The sequence below is a fragment of the Juglans microcarpa x Juglans regia genome, chromosome 5S (assembly GCF_004785595.1).
Source record: "Juglans microcarpa x Juglans regia isolate MS1-56 chromosome 5S, Jm3101_v1.0, whole genome shotgun sequence".
Lineage (NCBI taxonomy): Eukaryota > Viridiplantae > Streptophyta > Magnoliopsida > Fagales > Juglandaceae > Juglans > Juglans microcarpa x Juglans regia.
The window spans coordinates 14,194,643-14,212,293 of NC_054603.1; the positions used below are offsets into that span (position 1 = coordinate 14,194,643).

At 39.8% G+C, this 17,651-nt stretch overlaps 1 protein-coding gene and 1 pseudogene across 1 annotated transcript; one reads left to right on the forward strand and one right to left on the reverse strand.

Moving 5' to 3' along the window:
• Nucleotides 1-1,382: 1,382 nt before the first annotated feature.
• Nucleotides 1,383-2,440, reverse strand: LOC121267127. The gene is made up of 2 exons (XM_041170998.1): nt 2,307-2,440; nt 1,383-1,689 (listed from the first exon to the last, which is right to left on the reverse strand). The coding sequence occupies exons 1-2, from the start codon at nt 2,438-2,440 to the stop codon at nt 1,383-1,385; spliced, it is 441 nt and encodes a 146-aa protein (XP_041026932.1).
• Nucleotides 2,441-7,989: 5,549 nt separating this feature from the next.
• LOC121267533 lies at nt 7,990-10,488 on the forward strand (annotated as a pseudogene).
• Nucleotides 10,489-17,651: the final 7,163 nt, after the last annotated feature.

The window sequence follows — 17,651 nt, forward strand, 5'->3', positions numbered from 1 at the left end:
ATCCCAACCAGAAATGTGGGACTTGAGTCGTGCCACCTACAATGGACAGGCCCGACGAGGACGTCGGGAATTTAAAGGGGGTAGATTGTGATACCCCATATGATATGGATAAGATTGGGTGGTGTATGGGATCTCACATTTCTTGGGAAGGAGAAGTTCTTGCTCTTTATAAAGTTCTAATGTGGCTCCAATTGTATCATTAACTAGTTCTTTTAAAGTATAGGCCATGTGGTTTGGGTCTTCTATTGTGGCGTTATAAAAACAATCATATAATAATCTGGACAGCCCGCACTTCAACCCAAAATACCATATACTAATTTTGATATTGACCTATACACCCATCAAAGTTAACGTCAAACACAAATAATCAAAATATCAACCCCACTTCAATGACCCCTAACTCCAAGCAATCACCAACAACTCAATCAAAACAACAATAATGTAACTCCAAATAGTTTAACCTCCACTCCAACGGTCGTATAAAAACCCAAACAGTACAAAAACAACCACTACTCAATCCCCAGTATCCATTTGGTTTACTGCACGTCTAACCCCAAATAATCCAAAACTCCAAGACCATTCCAACACAAGGTGTTTGCTTACACACAAAAATGCCCGAGAACTCACGAACTACATATTTCAAATATTACATTGGAATGAAATAAACTGACTTGAAGTGAAAGTGTGTGTGCGTGCATAAGAAACCGAGAACGAGAATGGCCTACCCGCGAAAGCTAACTTCTCCAGTGATGGCTTCAACAGTTACACGGAAAACAAATTCGGGGACCCACAAAAACGCAATACCAAAAACCACAAAGCAAAAACAAATCTGCAAGTGATGAGAAAGAAAGGGTCGGCTGAGAGGGTTGTAGTTCAGATTCTTAAATGTCGAATAAAAGAGAGGGAGAAAGAGATACCTGTAGGCAAATGATTACCAAGTGGAAGAGGAAGAGACGCGTCTGAAGAGAAAATACCAACTGCAGAAAAAAGAGGTACGCGAGAGAGAGAGAGGCACATTAATCTGCAGAATTGGAGGGATGCAATAGAGTGAGAACCGATTTTTGAGGGAAAGGAAAATGGAGGAAATTTATGGCATGAGATTCGGACTCACGAAACAGAACCAATGAAAACAAGAGATGGAAATGGGAAGGGAAGTGGGTAACATGAGAGAGAGAGATACGGGGGAAACCAGAAACCGAAAAAGAGAAAAGAGGGAGAAAGAATCGGGTGAGAAAAGGTTGAGGAAGGAGGGAAACTTACCCCAAAAAAGCGTCGTTTCGCATTCCTCCAAGGAAAGGGCTGGGCCTTTGCGCACGTTCCGGGCCTCACAAACACGGGGCCTTACATCCTCCCCTTTACAAAAGTTCCGTCCTTGGAATTTGCTACAAGCTATAAAAATTCTCTTCAAACAGGTGAGGATACTTAACTCGCATCTCTTCCTCGAATTCCCAATATGCTTCGCTGATAGCATGATTATTCCATAATACTTTAACCAAAGGGATAGTTCGAGTCCGTAACATTTGCTTTTTCCTGTCCAAAATCCGCACTGGTTCCTCGGTGTATGTCATATCCTCATGAATCTGAAGGGGTTCATGATCTATAATGTAGGTGGGGTCATGGATGTACTTCCTCAATATAGACACATGAAACATGTTATGCACTCCCGAGAATGCCGGTAGTAGAGCCACCCTGTATGCCACTGGTCCAATTTAATCAAGAATCTCAAACGGTCCAATATATCTTGGGCTCAACTTACCCTTCTTTCTGAATCTCATAACTCCTTTCATCGGTGTAATCCTAAAAAATACCTTATCTCCAATCTCAAACTCTAATTGGCGGCGGCGTTTATCTGCATAACTCTTTTGTCGGCTTTGAATTGCTTTCATTCTAGCCCGAATGGTATCTATCTTCTCTGTGGTTTGCTAAATAATCTCTGGCCCTAGAAGTTTCCTTTCACCTACTTCATCCCAATACAATGGAGATCTACACCTTCTGCCATACAAAACCTCGTAGGGTGCCATCCCAATGCTAGCCTGGAAACTATTATTATAAGCAAACTCAACCAATAGTAAATGTCGCATCCAAGTTCCCTTAAAATCCATCACACACGCCCTTAACATGTCTTCTAAAATCTGAATAGTCATTTCTGACTGTCCATCTGTCTGCGGGTGAAAAACAGTACTGAAACTTAACTTAGTACCCATTGCCTCTTGTAAGTTTCGCCAGAACTTAGAAGTAAAATGAGGATCTCTATCCGACACTATAGATACCGGTACTCCATGCAACCTCACTATCCCCGCACATACAGCTCAGCTAGTTTCTCCAGTTTATAAGAAACTTTAATGGGCACAAAACGAGCGGTCATCGTTAAGCGATCCACAATCACCCATATAGCATCTTGTCCACTTAAAGTCCTCGGTAGACCTGTCACGATATCCATGGAGATATGCTCTCACTTCCACTCTAGAATCTGGAGTGGCTGTAATAATCATGCAGGTCTCTGATGCTTTGCCTTCACCTGTTGGCAAGTTAGACATTGTTCCACAAATTTAGCAATTTCTCTTTTCATACCATTACACCAAAAAGACTCTCTCAAGTCCCGATACATCTTGGTACTCCCTGGGTGAACTGTGTACAAAGAACGGTGTGCCTCTTCAAGAATTACCCTTTTTAGTTCATCATCAGCAGGTATGCATACTCTACCTCTAAACCTCAAGACTCCATCCTTGGAAACACTAAAATTAGATTTGTCCCCGTTCTTGACTTCTTCCACTAGCTTCACTAACACTGAGTCCACTTTCTGAGCAGCTTTTATTTTATCTATCAAGGCAGGTTGAACTATTAAACTGGCCATGAAAGCGTTTGTATCACTAGTAATGACTTCAATACCGGCTCTTTCTACGTCCATTAAAAACCTATGCTGAGTGGTAAGGGCTGCAACTGTCGGTCCCATTGACTTCCTACTTAGGGCGTCGGCTACAACATTAGCTTTGCCTGGGTGATAATTAATGGTGCAATCATAATCCTTGATCAACTCAAGCCATCTCCTTTGCCTTATATTTAATTCCTTTTGGGTAAAGAAATATTTCAAACTCTTGTGATCCGTATAAATTTCACACTTTTCCCCATACAGATAGTGTCTCCAAAGCTTAAGTGCAAAAATGACTGCAGCGAGTTCTAGATCATGTGTTGGATAATTTTGCTCATACCCTTTCAGTTGGCGTGAGGTGTAAGCTATAACCTTCCCATGTTGTATCAGTACGCACCCCAATCCAAGCCTTGATGCATCGCTATAGACAACAAATCCACCTCTAGCCGTGGGGACTGTCAACACTGGAGCTGTCACCAATCTCTGTTTCAACTCCTGGAAGCTTTCTTCACACTTTGCTGTCCATTCAAACTTATTATTTTTCCTGGTGAGTGCAGTGAGAGGAATTGCTATCCAGGAGAAGCCATCAATGAATCGACGGTAATAACCCGCCAATCCCAAGAAGCTTCTAACCTCATGAACATTTTTCGGCGCCAACCAATTAACCACTGCTTCCACTTTTCCTGGATCCGCTGAAATGTTGTCTTTCGAAGCTACATGCCCCAGAAACGTGATTGAATCAAGCCAAAATTCACACTTCTTCAACTTAGCAAACAACTGTTTATCTCTGAGTGTCCCAAGTACCAACTTCAAATGTTCTTCATGCTCAATCCTGCTTTTGGTGTATATCAGTATATCATCAATAAAAACAACCACAAACTTATCTAAAAATTCATGAAACACCCAATTCATCAAATCCATGAATACTGCTGGGGCGTTTGTCAGGCCAAAAGGCATGACCAAAAAGTCATAATGGCCATATCAAGTCCTGAAAGCCGTCTTAGCCACATCTTTTGCCATGATCTTCAATTGATGGTAACCCAATCGGAGATCAATCTTTGAAAATACCTGAGCATCCTGAAGCTGATCAAACAAATCTTTTATACGGGGTAACGGGTACTTATTCTTTATGGTCACCCGATTAAGTTCCCTGTAATCAATACACATTCTCATCGATCCATCCTTCTTCTTCACAAAGAGAACTGGAGCTCCCTAAGGTGACACACTGGGCCTAATGAAACCCTTGTCCAACAAATCTTGCAACTGTTCTTTGAGTTCCACTAATTCAGATGGCGCCATTCGGTAAGGTGCTTTCGAAAAAGGTGTCGTGCCTGTGACTAGTTCAATAGCAAACTCTACCTCCCGCTTGGGTGGAAGTCCAAATAAATCTTCTGGGAAAACCTCTGGATATTCACACACCACATGTATCTATTCCAACTTCAACTCCTCTTTTGGTGCTTCTACCACACATGCTAAGAATCATTGACAACCATCACACACCAATTTTCCAACCTGAATGGTAGAAATGATGGGTGGAACCAACCTCACTCTCAACCCTGTGAACCGAAATTCACTTTCTTTTGAGGGTATGAAAACCACTTCTTTTTTAAAACAATCAATACTGGCGTGATAGGAAGCTAGCCAATCCATACCCAAAATCACATCAAACCCAATCATGTGGAACACTATTAAATCTGCTGGCATCAGTCTTCCCTCTATAGATAGAGGGCATCCCGGTAAACTCTCACTACAGACTACCGAATTTCCTGTTGGGGTCGCGACCACTAACTTGTGCTTCAACCTTTCAATTTCTAAAGTGCAAAATCTAGAGTAAGCCGTGGAAACAAAAGAATGTGTCGCTCCCGAGTCAAATAACACAATAACGTTATTAGAAAACAAAGAAAGAGTACCTGTGACCCCAAACAGTCTTATACATGAACCAAAATATTCAAAGCCTTAACCAAAACCAACCAATAGAAGTAATAATAAAATAAAATCTTTAAAGCAAAACAAATGAGTCATACCAGTGATCACGTCATTTCTACCCTCAACCTCTCCAGGTGTTAGTGCAAAAACTCGTGCAGGCGCAGTAGGATGTTGGTTGCTGCCTCGTGCTAGAACTTCATTTCTCTGGGGTGGCGGTATGGTCGTCTTGTTGCTACCTAATTGCATTGGGTAGTCCCTAATGTAGTGTCTTGATTTACCGCAACGGAAATACAGTCCTGCCCCTTTTCTGCACTCTTCAGAATGCACTTGATTGCATGTCCTACACTGATAGGGCTGTTGGTTATCCTGAACCGGCCTTTTTCCCAAGCTATTACCTTCATTCCTCTTTTTCCACAGTCCTTGATCCATGCTAGAATGGTATCCAGTAGGAGTCCTCTTCCTTTGTTCATGCAGTGCAACGCTTATTTGGAGGGTTCGCTAAAAAACTGTGGCCTTATTCACCATTTATGAGAAGCTCCGAATCTGAAAACCCACCACTTGCTCATAAAGTTTCTCATTCAGCCCTTGCTCAAATTAGCGAGCCTTCTTTTCCTCATCGGGAATCAGATAAGTAGCAAAACGGGATAACTCAGTAAACCTGGCTGCATACTGGTGTACCGTCATTGCTCCATGCACCAATGTGACAAATTCCATAGCCTTGTCATCATGAACTAAGCTAGGGAAGAAGCGCTCAAAAAAGATCTGCTTGAAATGCAGCCAACTAACTATCTTTGTCCCCTCTACTTCTCTGATAGTCCTTTTAGAAATCCACCACCTCTTCGCCTCCCCGGTTAGCTTGAATATGGCGTACGCCACCTTCTGTTCATCTGTACAGGTTAGGACCCGCAAAATCTCCTCAATGTCCTGAATCCAATTCTCCGCCAGAGTTGGATCGCCTCTCCCATCAAATAAAGGGGGCTGCATTCAATTGAATTGCTATATGGTACAACCCCCATCAATATAGTTACATTGGCGTCCCGAGGGATTCTGCACAAGGTCATCAATTAATAGATGTGCAGCTGCTCGTAGTACTTCGGAAGCACTCGGGTTTGCTTCCCTTTCATTCTTGTTTGCATTCAAGTTCGAAATACTTCGTTCTCGACGACGAGGTGGCATCCTGACAAAATAGCTCGGATCTTTAATAATTGTTTTAAAAATAGAGTTTATATGAACATAATTACTTAGTGGTATTCGTAAAACAAAACATATATATTATACTTCAAAATTATAAGAATACCTATAAAAGAGAGAAAAGAAGTACGCACAATGGTAGTAATAGTCAATCTCCAAAATCTAATACCTTACCCCATCTAATTATTTAAGAAGACCCCATAATTAAAATAAACCTTAATCAACATGAACTTAGTTCATAGACCGGTGAAATCCTACACCTCAAAGTCAATCCTAAAGTCTGCGAATTCTAAGACGTCCCACACCTACAATATTCAACCCTATTGTTCGCTCCACTATCACAATAAATCTGAAAATGATTTCTTAAACACTATCTATACTCTGAAATCTTACATACTATAGTCCGCAGAATCTCAAACCTGGCTCTGATACCAAATGTAACGCTCCAATGGAAGGTTCAAACCACATGGCCTATACTCCAAAAGGACTAGTCAACGATACAATTGGAGCCCCATTAGAACTTTATAAAGAGCAAGAACTTCTCATTCCCAAGCAATGTGGGATCTCATACACCACCCAACCTTATCGATATCATATGGGGTATGACAGTTTTAGTGAGTTGTTTTGCTATAATATGGTTTGGGATTATGAGTTTTAATTATTTAGATAGAAGTTGTGTCAATTGTCTTTTAACACTCAGTGTATATTTATTTTCAATCAATAAGTGATGAGATTTTTAGAGGTCGAATTCAAGACATAGATAACACGCTACAGGAGTCAGGTAAGCAGGGTTTCTATACTAGGTTTTACACGAATTATTGAGACTGAGGTTGACTTTCTGAAAACTTTGCATATTTTGTGATAAAATGAGAACTTGGGAAAAACCAACCTCGGTCGCTTATTTGCACTACTCATGAAATCTGTACGAAAAAGGAAAAATATTTTCTTACATGCATTGTGTAGACGTGAGTTAAATTTTGTCAAGTTGTCTCTGAAATTTGAGAAAGAGCGATATCGAGAATCTAAAAAATTGTGCATTAATTTGGAAAGGTACTCCGACTTTTGTTTTCAGTATGTGGGAATGATCTGATTATGTTTTGGTACGCTGTTTTATTTTGATATGGCATCTGAAAACCTTTGGCATGGTGTACTGATTTTGTATCTGACTTTGTCTCTGCTCTGCTCTGTTTGAGTTGGTACCAACTTCTCTGTCTCTGAGTGCACCCACTTTGGAAATAAAGTGGTTTTTATTGTGGTCTTTCCTGTGTGTACACTCGGGGCTCCGAGAAAAATAAGAGAAAGATTTTACTTCTGTCTCTACCCGGTTTGGCCACCTGGGATAGCAAAACCCTACCACAGGGGTGAAACATGGTCTCTGCTCTGTAAGTTGTTCTGTTTTGATGTAATGATGATACTCAGGTTATGTTATGCGAAAGTACTATGGGTTTTACTTTTCTTAAAACCATCGCTCTATTACTTTTGAAAAACATGTTTTGTTCTGCATGATAACTCTGAAAAATATTTTTTGTTCTGCATGTTGTACTTTGTAAATGCTCATGTTTGCACGCTAGCATATGTCATCTGCTTACTGAGTTGTTGATAACCCACCCCTATCTTTATAATGTTTTCAGATGATGTGGAGAGTCCAACTAAAAACCTGGATTAGATTGGTGAGCATGATTAAGCTGAGGAAAGAATGTTAAAAGAAGGAATTCCGATATCCTTTAGTTTTAATGACTCTTAGATTTAATTATATTTTGGGTTTAGTAAGACTTATGAAATTATCAGTTTGGTTTGTTATAACTACTAGGAGATTGTGGACTCATTCGTTTATTTTTTTTTTGTTGCAGTAATGACTTTGTGGAGTTTCCAAAGTCTTTATTTAGAAGACATGAGATTGAGTTTTGTTAGTAAAGTTTTTGGAGATTTATTTTAGTTATGTTGGGAAATATGTTTATAAGTGACAGGTAGTAATTCTTCAAACCACCCGGGTTTGGGGCGTTACATCTTCACTCATGGAGAAGCTGAATGATGAGATTGAAGGATTCTTCGAGCTTCCCTTGGAAGAAAAAATGAAGGTCAAGGTAAGACTAGGTGATGTTGAAGGCTTTGGAACCGTGGTCCGTTCCGATGACCAAAAGCTTGACTGGGGTGATAAGATCTATTTGATTGTAAACCCTATTCATCAAAGAAAGCCATATCTTTTCCCAGAACTCCCTTCATCTATGAGGTTCTCTCTCTCTCTCTCTCTTTGTGACACAGAAAGCACGTACAGGACATTTATCTTTCTTTCTGATCTCCTGCCCGGCCCCTCTTTTGGTCGTTTTTTATGGAACATGATCGATCATGACCTACTCTATTTTCCTGTTTTAACCAGAGTAACGTTGGAGTCTTACTTATTGGAGTTGCAAAAACTTTCCATGACACTGTTCCGATATCTGGGAAAGGCCCTCATGATAGAAACGGGAGAGATGGAAGAGCTGTTTGAAGATGGAATGCAATCTGTGAGAATTACTCGCTATCCTCCCTGCCCACAATCCTTCACCAAATTAATGGAGTCGATGGTCTTCAAATGAAGAGAGATGGGGTTTGGATTCCTGTAAGCTTCCTCCCAGATGCCTTCGTCGTGAATGTAGGAGACATTCTTGAGGTTTGGCGTCCTTCTTTTTCTCTCTTGTTCTCTTTTTAAGCTTAAAAAAAAGAAAAAAAGAGGTGATATATTGAATCTAGTTTCCTTTCGGGAAACCTTAGCATTCGTGTTCAAACTTGTTATCTAAACCAATTTTCAAACATGGCGCGCATTAGTAATTTATAATCTATGGATGCTGGCACTGACACACTCTGGCTGCAGGGTGTCTTCCAGTACTCACGTAACATGGTTGTACTGTTTCAGTTAAATAGAAGTTTTAATTAACTTTTGAGTAATCATAAATTGTGCAAGTACCACGCATTCATTTTAAAAAAGAGTGTGATCTATTATTAAAAAATTAATTTTTTCATGTAGAATCTATATTTACTTATATTTTTAAAAGGCCCTAATGATAGAAATGCCAGATGATCTATTATTTACTTATTGTATTCAATGCACGGAATTTACGCATTCTATGACTGCAAATATCATTTCTCTTAACGTTTATAGTTATGTACATATGAAAAACTGCACGGACATATCATCTGGTGGCCGCCAGAACATCACGGAATGCAACACAACATGATGGTTTTGGTATATATCACACACAAATAACAAATGTTTGAACCTTTCATGACAAACAAAACCTATATTTCTGGCATTAAGGGCTCGTTTGGATATTAAGAATATTTTATGATAAGACCCATATTGTGAATAATAGTAAAATAATTTTAATTAAGATGTTTCATTGAATTTTGGGTAAGGAGAGATAAAAAAATTGGATAAAAATATTATAAAATTTAAAAAATTGTTTGAATATAATTTTTTTGAAAATTTTAAAAAAAATTATTTTTTTGTGTTTTAATTTGTTTGAAAATTTGTGAAAGTTGTAATGATTAGGTAATGATTAGATGAAAAATTTAAAAATTTGAAATTGAAATGTGTTTTGTATTTGAGTAATATTTGGAAATGAAATATCTGAGATTACCTAAACGGACCCTAAATCGGTCAAAAGTCAAAGCTCACTCTTTTTGTGTTTTTGGTTTTTGGATTTTTTGGTTAAGTTTATTTCAATAATAAAGATCTGTATAAAACCATATATGCACATCACAATGATCAAAAGTACCCAAGTTATAAGGTGCATGCATGAGTAGACCAAATCATTGTTAAGGCCTCCTTGCCAGCTATTTAAGGAAACACACCATTGAAACTAGTCAGGCCTAAACATTTCCTCCCATGATCTTTGAATATTTGAGAACATATTATAAATAAAGGGTATCGGATCTAGTTCTAACGAAAAACATGATCTAATCATGTATGGCATTCCAAAAGTGCTGAGACCAAGTCAGAGATTGATCTTTATAAGATGCCAACTTGTATCGATCTGTTTAATATATATAAGTTTATGATCATGTCATGTAGCATTAATTTGTTAACTTGTATGTATCTGTTTAACATGCATGCAAGCTTTTGCAGATTTTGAGCAATGGGGTCTATAAAAGCGTCGAGCACAGGGTAACTGTGAATTCAATGAAAGAGAGGATGTCGATTGGTGTGTTGATCTTCAACCCAAAATTTGAAGCAGAGATTGGACCATCGTCTGCTTTATTGAACTCAAATAACCCACCATTGTTTCGAAGGGTTGGAATGGAAAAGTATGTTAAGGATTTCTTCTCCCGGAGGCTCAATGGAAAGGCGTACTTAGAGCATATGAGAATCAAAGCGGGAGAGGGCAACATGAACTAATGACGGCCAAACTGACCATATGTATCTATATATAGCTAGTACTTTGTTTATCACTATAAAAAAACTGTTTATTTGTAATCAGTTATTTCTAACAAAATGACTATTTCCTGTTAAAATAAGTATTTTTTCGTCGCAAATAAACCTTCTCGTTGCAAATAATTGATTACAAATATCCGTTTTTCTCGTAGTGTATGCTTATAGTTATTATGTATCGTTGTGTATATGTCATATGGCAATAATCTCTTATATATACGCACGTAGTGTGCTTTTCAAATGAAATCTTGTATATGATTATCATCAGTGATAGAGAATATAGATACGTATGCACACGCACATATATAGCAAAAGAAGTTTGGGCGCCTTTCTTGCATCGAAATTGAATCTAGTTGCAGTTGTTCCACGAGACATAACACAATGATCACCATTAATATTGTATCTTCCCGAAGATGGAGTACTATGCTCCGAGAGAAACACTCATGGATTCATTTAGCCTAACGTGCACAGTTGTTCAAAAGTAAATATAAAAAAGTTCAAAAGAGGAAAAGGGGTTACAAGAATGGTCCCAATGTGACAGAGTCCAAACTTGAATTTTGAATTTTGAGGAAATGGTTTGTTCTCCTGAAGCCTAAATTGTAATTGCATAGTTTTTCTCCTGAGTAAGAAAATATTAATATTATGTCAAAATTATTGACAAAGGGACAAAAGTAGATGGTAGGCAACCCCAACAAATCTATGTAGAGTCAGCACAATGCCTAAAGAAACATAAAAAAAATAGAAATGGACCAAAATATTGGTCCAGTCTAAAGTCTTCTTGGTCAATAGGCCAAGGAAAATTGTGTTGTAATTGACTGGACCGAAGTTACTGATGAAGAATTCCACCCTAAAGTACTTAGTAGACCCTCTTAAAAGATCCATCCTCATGCTTATTCTCGCAATCACAAAAGAGGAAGAAGTCACAGTTGGAAAACTCACCTAGATTTTGTAGCGTTGCCATGGAGGATGAAGATGTAACTGAGTAGGTAGGTAAGAAAAGAGGAAGAAAAGTACTAGGAGAAGAAGAAAGGGGAATTCTTTTTTAAAAGGAAAGGAAGGATAGAAAATAAAGAGTGAGAGTGGGGGTGGTAAGGGAGAGGGCAGCATCCCTCCATGAAGAACTAGGGATGGAACTAGGTGGAAGCTTTGAGAGGAAAGCGGATAGCAACATAAGTGATAGCTTCTGACTCTAGAAACTAGAAAGGGAGAAAAATAGTGGACAGCCTCTTGGTGGTGTGTATTGCATAGTTAAAGTAATGCGCCCGCTCCTCATGACCCCTAGAAACAGATTTACCATAGTGCACTACATTCTTTGTACAAAAGGCAGATATCAAGCTGCTTAATTCACCTTCTTGCTGCCTCCTTCCCAATCTTTCCTTTTCCTGCAAAATTCTTAACAAATCAGCTTTATTACCCTTGTTGGGAATAAGTGTAGCTAAGACTAACTCGAAGTATAGTAGCGGAACTAAACGAAAGAAATTGATGACAATCACACAGAAAGAACACCAAGAATTAAGTGGTTCGACTCAAAATGAGCCTACGTCCACTGGTGGGGTCGGTATCGAAGATTTCACTATCAACAGAGATGGAGTACAAATCAATACAACAAAACTTCACAAGGAAGTTATCTCTCAAACTCACTCTAGACTTCTCTCTCAAGAAAACACTAAAACAAGAGCAAAATGTATTCTGAAGAAGATAGAAAAGAAATGGGCGCCGTTTGATATTTATAGGAAAAGTGAGAATTCACTTTTATGAACATTGGCTCGAGCGAACGTCGAGCGAGTGTCGAGCGAACGTAGATATTCTGCACTTCGCTCAAGCCAACAGTTGTGTGAGAGTCGAGAGAAGCTCTCTGCCTGAACTCGCTCGAGCCGGGTGTCGAGCGAGGGTCGAGGGAAGCTCTCTAACTTGGATATTGCTCGAGCTGAATGTCGAACGATACTTGAGCGAAGCTCTCTGTCTGAATTCGCTCGAGCTGAGTGTCGAGTGAATGTCGAGCGAAGCTCTCTGTCTGACTTCGCTCGAGCTGAGTGAACCTCCGCTCGAGCGAACCTACGACACATGCACTGTTCAATCTAAATTCAAGCCACCTCATAACAAATCTCCACCTTGGCTTGAACTCTGCCAAAACACAAAAAACCTTCGATCACAAAACCAATCCCCACCACCAAATCCCTTACAGGAATAACAAAATGCAAACACCAATTAAGTCCAAACAAAGTTTGAACTTGTATACTGCAACTGGCTTAGTCATCATATCTGCTGGATTCTCTGTAGTAGCAATCTTCAGAATCTGTATAGCACCCTCTATAACAATCTCTCTGAAAAAATGGTACCTGACATCAATGTGCTTCGTTCTTTCATGATACATTTGATTTTTGGTCAAATGTATTGCACTCTGACTGTCACAGAATACTGAGATCCTATCTTGTTGTAAACCCAAATAATTGACCAAGCCTTTCAACCAAATGGCCTCCTTAACAGCCTCTGCTGCTGCCATGTACTCTGCCTCGGTAGTTGATAAAGCAACAGTGGATTGCAGTGTTGCTTTCCAACTGATAGCTGACCCACACAGAGTGAAAACATAACCTGTCAATGATCTTCTTTTATCTAAGTCTCCAGCATAATCTGAATCAACAAAACCAGTAACTTTGGAACTGAGATCGACATCTCTATCAAATATTAACCCAAAGTTCAGGGTTCCCCTCAGATACCTGAGTATCCATTTCACAGCCTGCCAATGAGTCTTACCTGGGTTAGCCATATACTTGCTAACTACACTCACGGCCTGTGAAATGTCTGGACGGGTGCAAACCATTGCATACATGATGCTGCCAACTGCACTTGAATAAGGAACACTAGCCATGAACTGTTCCTCTTCATCTGTCTGAGGAGATAGGCAAGCTGAAAGCTTAAAGTGCGTAGCAAGTGGTGTACTTACTGGTTTGGAATCAAACATCCCAAATCTCTGAAGCACTTTCTCAATGTACTTTCCCTGGGACAAGTACAACTTTCCAGCTTTCCTATCTCTGAAGATTTCCATTCCCAAAATCTTCTTTGCAGCACCTAAGTCTTTCATTTCAAACTCATTTCTGAGTTGGGTCTTTAACAAACCTATGTCAGATATGCTTCTAGCAGCAATAAGCATATCATCAACATATAATAGCAAATAAATGAAAGACTTATCAAATAATTCCTTATGATAAACACAACTATCATAGTTACTTCTCAAATAACCATGATCAATCATAAAGGAATCAAACCGCTTATACCATTGCCTTGGCGACTGCTTCAAACCATATAAAGACTTCTTCAATCTGCACACATGATCTTCCTTGTTTTCAACAATGAATCCCTCTGGCTGATGCATGTAAATGGTCTCTTCAAGTTCACCATGTAGGAACGCTGTTTTAACATCAAGTTGTTGTAGCTCTAAGTCATACAATGCTACTAAAGCTAGTAGTAATCTGATCGAACTGTGTTTCACCACTGGAGAGAAGATTTCAGTGAAGTCGATGCCTCCTCTCTGACTGAAGCCCTTAGCAACTAAGCGTGCCTTGTATCTTGCATCTGTATCACCCTGGATTCCCTCTTTTCTTTTGAAAACCCATTTGCAGCCAACATTCTTTACCTTCTTTGGCAACAGAACCAAATCCCATGTTTGGTTTTTGTGAAGAGACTCAATCTCTTCAGTCATAGTTGCGCAGCACTGTGCAGATTCTACGCTCTTGACAGCTTCTGAATAACTGGAAGGTTCCTGACCAACAATATTCTCTGCCGTAGTAAGAGCATACATAACCATATCTGCATGAGCATACCTCTGAGGTGGTCTAATCTGCCTCCTCTGTCTACCAGTCGCTATACTGTAGTCTTGCTCACCTTGTGCGCCGCTACTCGAATCAGAATCATGCTCATTTACAATAGCATGATCTTGGGCGCCACTGGGCAGCCCTTGGGATGCTTCCACCTGAAACTCCACCTGCTTTCTAACTTCTTGTTCTTGTCCTGTAAACTCAGAATTCTCCTTCCTCGGACTAAGCATGGACTTTTCATCAAAAGTGACATCCCTACTGACCACAAACTTGGGTGATTTAGGATCAGTACACCACAACCTGAATCCCTTCACCCCACTGGCATACCCAATGAATATGCCCTTCTTTGCCATTGGCTCAAGTTTTCCATCATTAACATGGAAATATGCAGGACAACCAAAAACTTTCAAATTTGAACAATCAGCAGGAGTATCAGACCATACCTCATTCAGAGTCTTCAAACCAATCGCTGTGGCTAGAGAGCGATTGACCAAGTAACAGGCCGTGTTGATTGCTTCAGCCCAAAAATCCTTAGCCAAACCTGCATTAGAAAGCATGCTGCGAGCTCTCTCCAAGAGGGTCCTGTTCATCCGTTCAGCTACCCCATTTTGCTGTGGAGTATGTCTAACTGTACGATGTCTGGCAATACCCTCATTTCTGCAGAATTCATCAAACTCACCTCCGCAGAACTCCATACCATTGTCAGTGCGAAGTCGCTTGATTTTCTTGCCCGTCTGATTTTCAATCAAAGCTTTCCACTGTTTGAAGTTGACAAATACATCACTTTTCTGCTTCAAAAAGTAGACCCAAACCTTCCGTGAGAAATCATCAATGAACGTAAGCAATTATTGAGCTCCACCTTTTGACGGGACGGAAGATGGGCCCCAAAGATCATAATGAATATAGTCCACAGAACTTTTAGTTCTGTGAACCCCTGTAGAGAACTGAACCCTGCACTGTTTACCAAACACACAGTGTTCACAGAAATCCAGTTTCCCTATCTTCTGATTACATAGCAAACCCTGCTTACTCAAAATTGACATTCCCTTTTCACTCATATGACCCAAACGCATATGCCACAAATGAGTGACATCTGAATCTGGATCATCTGAAGCTGACACTGCAACTGCACCTGTCACTGTAGAGCCCTGAAGGAAATAAAGACCATTTGTCTTATCTCCTTTCATCACAACCATAGAGCCCTTACTGACTCTGATAGCTCCACCTTCACCAGTGTACTTGTAGTCCAGAGAATCAAGAGTACCCAAAGAAATAAGATTTTTTTTCAACTCTGGAATGTGTCGAACATTAGACAATGTCCGGACAATTCCATCAAACATCTTGATTCTGACTGAACCAATTCCAGCAATTTTGCAACCCATATCATTCCCTAACAAAACGGAGCCTCTGTTGACCGATTCATAGTTAGTGAACCAGTCCCTCTTCGGACACATATGAAAAGTGCAAGCTGAGTCCATGACCCACTTGTCACTAAAGCGACTATTGGAGTCGCTAATTGCTAGAACAAGATCTAGGTCGTTAGACCTATCATCAGCAACACTAACAGCATTAGATGAACTAGTGTCGTCCTCTTTGTTTTTCAATTTTGGACACTCGTTCTTATAGTGACCAAATTTATGGCAGTAATGACATTTGACCTTTTTCTTACTAAACGTTGTTTGTGAACTGCCCCTGGACTTCCCCTTATTCTTCTCTGAACCCCTGTCATTTGATCTACCCCTGCTTGAGGACCCTTTAACAAACAAGCCACTAGCTTGTTCATTAGTGTTCTTCACACTCAATTTATTCCTCAACTCCTTAGAATTCAAAGCAGACTTTACATCTACCAAGGAAATTGTATTTCTACCATACAACATGGAATTCACAAAGTTCTCAAAAGATGTGGGTAATGAACATAAAATAATTAACGCTTGATCTTCTTCTTTAAGCTTAATATCTATGTTCCTCAGATCCATAATGATTTTATTAAATTCATCTAGGTGTTCAGAAATAAGAGTACCTTCCTTCATTTTGAGAGTGTATAACCGTTGTTTCAAATACAACCGGTTAGTGAGAGATCTCTTCATGTACAGATTCTCAAGTGCCGACCAGAGACCAGTTGCAGTCTCCTCGTCAGCAACCTCTCTTAAAACTCCATCAGATAGTGACAAAAGAATAGTACTGTGTACCTTTTCTTCTTCTTCTTTTGAAGGAGCCCTGAGAATCGTCAGATACCGAGACTTCTAATACTTTTGACAAGCCCTGTTGTCGCAGTAAAGCCTTCATCTTGATGCGCCATACACTGAAACTGTTTTGACCGTCAAATTTCTCCACTTCTAACTTAGCCATAGCCATCCCTCCAGATCCTGAGCCAAGCTCTGATACCAGTTTGTTGGGAATAAGTGTAGTTAAGACTAACTCGAAGTATAGTAGCGGAACTAAACGAAAGAAATTGATGACAATCACACAGAAAGAACACCAAGAATTAAGTGGTTCGACTCAAAATGAGCCTACGTCCACTGGTGGGGTCGGTATCGAAGATTTCACTATCAACAGAGATGGAGTACAAATCAATACAACAAAACTTCACAAGGAAGTTATCTCTCAAACTCACTTTAGACTTCTCTCTCAAGAAAACACTAAAACAAGAGCAAAATGTATTCTGAAGAAGATAGAAAAGAAATGGGCGCCATTTGATATTTATAGGAAAAGTGAGAATTCACTTTTGTGAACATTGGCTCGAGCGAACGTCGAGCGAGTGTCAAGCGAACGTAGATATTCTGCACTTCACTCAAGCCAACAGTTGTGCTAGAGTCGAGCGAAGCTCTCTGCCTGAACTCGCTCGAGTTGGGTGTCGAGCGAGGCTCTCTGACTTGGATATTGCTCGAGCTGAATGTCGAGCGATACTTGAGCGAAGCTCTCTGTCTGAATTCGCTCGAGCTGAATGTCGAGCGAATGTCGAGCGAAGCTTTCTGTCTGAATTCCCTCGAGCTGAGTGAACCTCCGCTCGAGCGAACCTATGACATATGCACTGTTCAATCTGAATTCAAGCCACCTCATAACAACCCTGATCATAAATCAGAAAATTGTAACATATATGAGCAGCTATGAAAAAATTAGAACAACATCATATCCAAATTGCATGCTGCAATATCTAAATTTGGCATTCCCATGTTTTTTTATGACAAGAATTGTATTCACCTGGTCAAGCAGTGTCTTCTGTTGTGCTTTTAAAATGGTTTCTGCAAAGCGGCTTTTCATCATTGCTACACGGAGAGCCTTCTTTGGTGACAGCTGTACATCAACAATTGGAGGATACCCTTCTATACCAAGTAAAAGCAAATAACAAAACTTGGTCTGTTAGCATGCCATGTCAAACGGCAACAAGCAACACTTTTACTTCAGATATTACTGACCTCCTTTAGGAACAACATCTGTGGAA

Coding starts and splice junctions, on each gene's coding strand:
- LOC121267127 (XM_041170998.1), bottom strand. CDS start 2,440: ATGGATATCGTGACAGGTCTACCGAGGACTTTAAGTGGACAAGATGCT. Junction 1,690..2,306: donor CTGGAGAAACTAGCTGAGCT/GTATGTGCGGGG, acceptor AGTGGCATACAG/GGTGGCTCTACTACCGGCAT.